This window comes from Gavialis gangeticus, unplaced genomic scaffold (genome assembly GCF_001723915.1).
Source record: "Gavialis gangeticus isolate Ggan-Ray unplaced genomic scaffold, GavGan_comp1, whole genome shotgun sequence".
NCBI classification, from domain to species: domain Eukaryota; kingdom Metazoa; phylum Chordata; order Crocodylia; family Gavialidae; genus Gavialis; species Gavialis gangeticus.
Genome location: NW_017729033.1, coordinates 68,945,290 through 68,949,965, shown reverse-complemented (window position 1 = coordinate 68,949,965; position 4,676 = coordinate 68,945,290). Strand labels below are relative to the sequence as shown.

Genomic DNA, 4,676 nt, shown 5'->3' with positions numbered 1-4,676 from the left:
CCCCCCCCCGCAGCAGCCAGAGACCCTGCCAGTGCTCCTGCAGGCCTGGGCTCTGTGCTTCTGCTGCTCTTGACCCTGGGGCACCGGTGCAGGCCCCATGTTCCTGCTCACTGCCACTTGCCTCTCCGTCTGCCACTGCTGCCCTTCTCCTGCCACTTCCCCGTCCCCCACTGGTGACACATAGAGGGTGCACGCGGTTGCATGTACACCCCCTGAGAGCGCTGGTGCACCCCATTACTACAGTGTTCCCAGGCAGTGGAGGGGGCAGGCAAGAGCACTGGTGTCCCTCCTGAGAGCGCCGGCCAAGGAGTGCGCCAGGGGAAGCGATTCCCCTGCAGCTGATCTTGCCAACCTGGAAGTGCCAACAGCGTGCTGCTGCCAGTTGTGGGTTGGTGGGATTGGGTGCAGCGGGACACCCCCGCCCTGGGTTGCTAACTGTCTGCTGTGGGGGCAAGTACCCCCCTGACTCAGGAGGCACCAGTCGCCCATGCCATCCCCTCTCCTCCTGGCCACTCCAACACTGCATCCCAGCTGCTCTTGCAGTCCCAGCACTGCAGCTGGGAACCACGTGGTGCTGGAGTGCAGGGTGGGGTGGGGAGGAGCGAGGAAATAGCAGCAGCAGGCAGCGGGGAGGGGTAGCAAACAGGTATGCAGAGCACAGTGACTGCCAGGGAGGAGCACGGAGCCTGCACCGGTACACTGGGGCTAGTGCTGGTGGAGCCCAGAGTGGAGCAGCAGGATCATGGGATGGGGCTGGCAGGAGCTTTATGGAGCTGGGCTGGCTCCCTCTTCTCCCTGCTTGAGCAGTGCAGGCCAGCTCCATAGAGCCCCTGGCAGCCCGGCGCTGTATGCCTGCTTTCCCGCTCTGGGCTCCTGTCATCTTTGACAGGCAGCCAGGGGCAGATGCATATTAATTTTCTAATTTTTTTAGGGGCCCCACAGACCAGATAGAATGGTCTGGTGGGCCAAATCCAGCCCATGGGCCGTGTTTTGCCTGCCCCCGCTATAGGCTGTTTTGCACATACATGACCTAACTTTTAAAGGGAGGAGTCCCAAAGCTTGACTCAGAAACACTATGTCCTGTAGCACCTAGATCAGTGATTCTCAACCTTGCTAGACTCAAGCCACACCTTGGAATATGCTAGCTCTTAGTTTTCACTTGTTTCTTGACTACTGAAAAATAATAGAACTATTGTTCTGTTGCAAAGAACTCTGGAAAAACCACAACAGAGGTTAGAATAGAATAACACCCTGATTGAGAATCGCTGACCTAGATGCTCCATTTGAAGTCTCTCACAAGCACTGACTTGGCACAGCCCCATTTAATTTTCAGGTTCTGAATGGCACTCTGCCTTAGCTGATCTAACTGCAAATATTTTTTAAGTTATAATTAGAGGTATTACCAGTGTGTGGACAGCTAGTTTTATGTGATTTCCTAAAAGAGGTCTAATTATTTAATAAGTATTTTATTTATTTACTTATGGAAGAAAAATTTGTTTCAGCTGATGGCCTGTGGTTTACTAGAAACATTGAAGTTCAATGTTCTAGAGCTCCAAGAACATCTGGATACCTATAATACCAAAAGAGAGGCAGCAGAGCAGGTAAGTTTCTTTATTTTATCAGCTACTTTATGCTGTAGGTCAGGGGTTGGTAATGTTTTGGGCAGTGCCAAAAACGCCCACACCCTTGACTTGGAAGATGTTGGCATGCCAAGGGTGGACAGTGGGGGAGCTGCAAGTGGCCTGATCCTTATTGTGACAGCACAGCCTCAACGCCTTCCCTGCCATCCACCCCAAGAAACACATGCCAGGTGAAATGGCTTTGTGTGCCACACTCTGACACCTGTGTTTGGGGTTGCCTACCCCTGCTGTAGGTCTGTTCGTTACACTTATTTTCACTCTTGCCATTTAACAGAAATGATTAAATTGATTGAATAGTCAAAGGGAGAAAAAAAATTTTTGAGATTTTTGGTGGTTTTTTCTCTTTATGGAAGTACTGTTTTTTTGCCTGTCAGTTGAGATTAAAATAAAATGACATTTAAACAATATGATGATATAGTTTCTGTTCTTTAAGGTATATGTTAATGTCTAGACTTTTTGCAAAGGGCACAATGATTCAAGACTGAACTTTCAGCAAGCTGAGTACTTGCTTTTGTGAACCAGTGATATCTAACTGACTCCTGGAATATACAAACTTCAGGAAATTAAAAAAAACGACATCTCTTTCAGGAAATGAAAGAAAACATGGCTCTAGATTCACCCTTGCAGATATGAAGAGAGCTATAATTGGTACAAACCTGTGTAAGGATTGTTGCACTAGATGAGGATTTTACCGTGGAAAAGGAATGTGGCAACAGCATAACTGAGGGGGTGGTGTGCAAAAAGAGCCACTGCCAGCAGCTCTGCAGCAGCCAGGGCTGCCTCATTCGTCATGGCTGCCCTGGGTGCAGAGCTGCCCTGCTACACCTCTAGACTTGATGCCTCCAGCATCATCTAAAAGGCCCACTGAGGGAAGGCATTTTGAAAAGGCTCTTGGGGTTCTACAGAAGCCTGTTGAAGAGAAGTACACTTTATGAGTTGGTTTCAAGTAAACATTGCTGAGAACCTGCAGACCCTGGCATATCCTCAGGCATGAATTAGACTTGTTGGCTTTAAATTTGGTTTGGTTTGCTTTTCTGTTTGGAAACATAAATGGTGTGAGGTTGCTGTTTTGATACTTCTCTGATAGATTCACATAAGGCATCAGTTTGAGTGGTAAGCATCAAGCTTTTGAAGCGCTTGAAAAATGTAATCGGTTTTAATACCTCTTTGAAATATTTTATGAAATAGTGCTTATGTTTTTACACATTTTTTATTGATGGAATCTCAAATCATTCAGTTTCCAGAATAAAATACGTTTATACTTAATGGGACTTGATCAGTCTGAACTTGGGGAGAGACTTGGTCAGTTTGAACCTTACTTCCTAGGAGAATTATGTAAATTGTTGGTTTATATTAAGAAAAATTAACATACACAAGCAATAATGAAAAGGACTAAATTCAGAAGGCCCAAGCTGGCTTTTTCTGGAGTCAAAGTCTGACATTGATTTTTTAGTTAGAGTTGGATCAGATTCAAAATGCTATTGCAGATGCACAAAGTAAAATAAAAGAGGTTTTTCACCATCATCTTATTCAGTTACAGCAATATTAGGAATAATTTTCAACCACAGTAAGTAGTAAACTTTCATGGAGGTGAGTTTTACATTGGCCTCATATCTTTCAAGCAAGGAAATGTAAGTGGGTTTATTGGAAAAATTATACAAGCTAGCCCTTCTAGCTACAAACCAAAATTTTGACACAACTGAGAGCTGCAGGAAATGCAGATTTCAAGATGATCACGCTCCTGAATAGTAATCTACCCCAGCGCAAGTAATAGTCTGCTCTTAAATCACTTCTTAAAATAAATAAGAACTGAAAAAATCAGAGAGAAAATATAAGTGGAGAGGGGAAAACGTGTTTATTTACCAGTCTTTCTCCAGTAGATTCATTTTAACTGACTACAAGCTATATGAAGCTCCTAAGCCACTGTTTGACCACTAGCAAGTTACAGTAATCTGAACAAGACCTATAATACTCTTTAGTCTAAGAAGAAAGAGAAGTTGAAACTTAAATGAAATGTGTTGTATTTCCATTTTTAAAACTTAACAAATTATAAATAGAATTAGATTATTAGGAGCACATACATATATGTAAATACCTGACAGTGACACTGACTATATATCCCGATTCAATTAAAATCTCATTTTTGGGATTCATACTGTATTTATATTACCATGGTATCTGAATGTCACACATTATATAATTTCACATGCCATGTAAAACAACAGAAATATCTGAGGAAGTGCTGTTGTTCTCATTTGGTAGACAGAAGAGTTAGGCATAGGGGGTGAGGGGAGAACCCCATGGTGGGGGGGACTCTTTACTGGAAGCTGGAGTGCATTACTTTGACCCAGCTCTTTAGCTTAGATAGATCGGGTACTTCAGCTGATTCAATCAGCTGTTAGATCAAAGCACCAAAAAAGCACCACTGAAATGCCTAATTGATACAGATGTTGGGAAAGCTAGGTCCAACCAAAACAGTGCCTCTCCTGAGCATGTGCTGGGCTTAGTGTAGCAATGTGCTGAGTTTTTAAGTGTAGCATCATTTTTTGTTATAATTTTCCCCCCCCATATCTGCAACCAGCCAGACAGGCTAAATAATTTGCCCAAGATTACACTGGAGATATGAGGCAGAACAAAGACTTTAACCCAGATGCATTTATACCATAAACTATGGCTGTACAAAATGGCATTGTTAGACTTTCTCTCTCCTAGAAATTGCACCTCATATATATTTTTAAAAATTCCTTATTGTAAAGTATTAATTTTAAATTTAATTTCTTTTCTGGCTATAAATACATGTTACATTTTCAAGTAGGCTTTTGGACTTTTATTTTTGTTCTATTTTTCTTTGCAGAGATTAAAATAACTTCTTTGTCTCTGTCTTCCTCAGTAAGGACCAGAACTGCCACCTCCCTGCTGGGTCCCCTTTGGGCCCCGGGGGAGGCTCACCTGGGCCTAGAGTGAGTGAGGATTTAGCTAGGGAGCTTCTGGAGGGGCTGGACATTTTTAAGTCAGCCGGCCCGGATGATCTTCACC

General features: G+C 43.8%; 1 protein-coding gene across 5 annotated transcripts in view; it reads left to right on the top strand.

Moving 5' to 3' along the window:
• FRYL (FRY like transcription coactivator) overlaps positions 1-4,676 on the top strand; it is a 376,409-nt gene that overhangs the window by 348,735 nt on the left and 22,998 nt on the right. For all 5 annotated transcript variants that reach the window (XM_019525974.1, XM_019525975.1, XM_019525976.1 and 2 more), the window contains one exon: positions 1,503-1,601. In XM_019525974.1, coding sequence (XP_019381519.1) covers positions 1,503-1,601 — 99 coding nt within the window. The remainder of the gene's footprint in view (positions 1-1,502; positions 1,602-4,676) is intronic.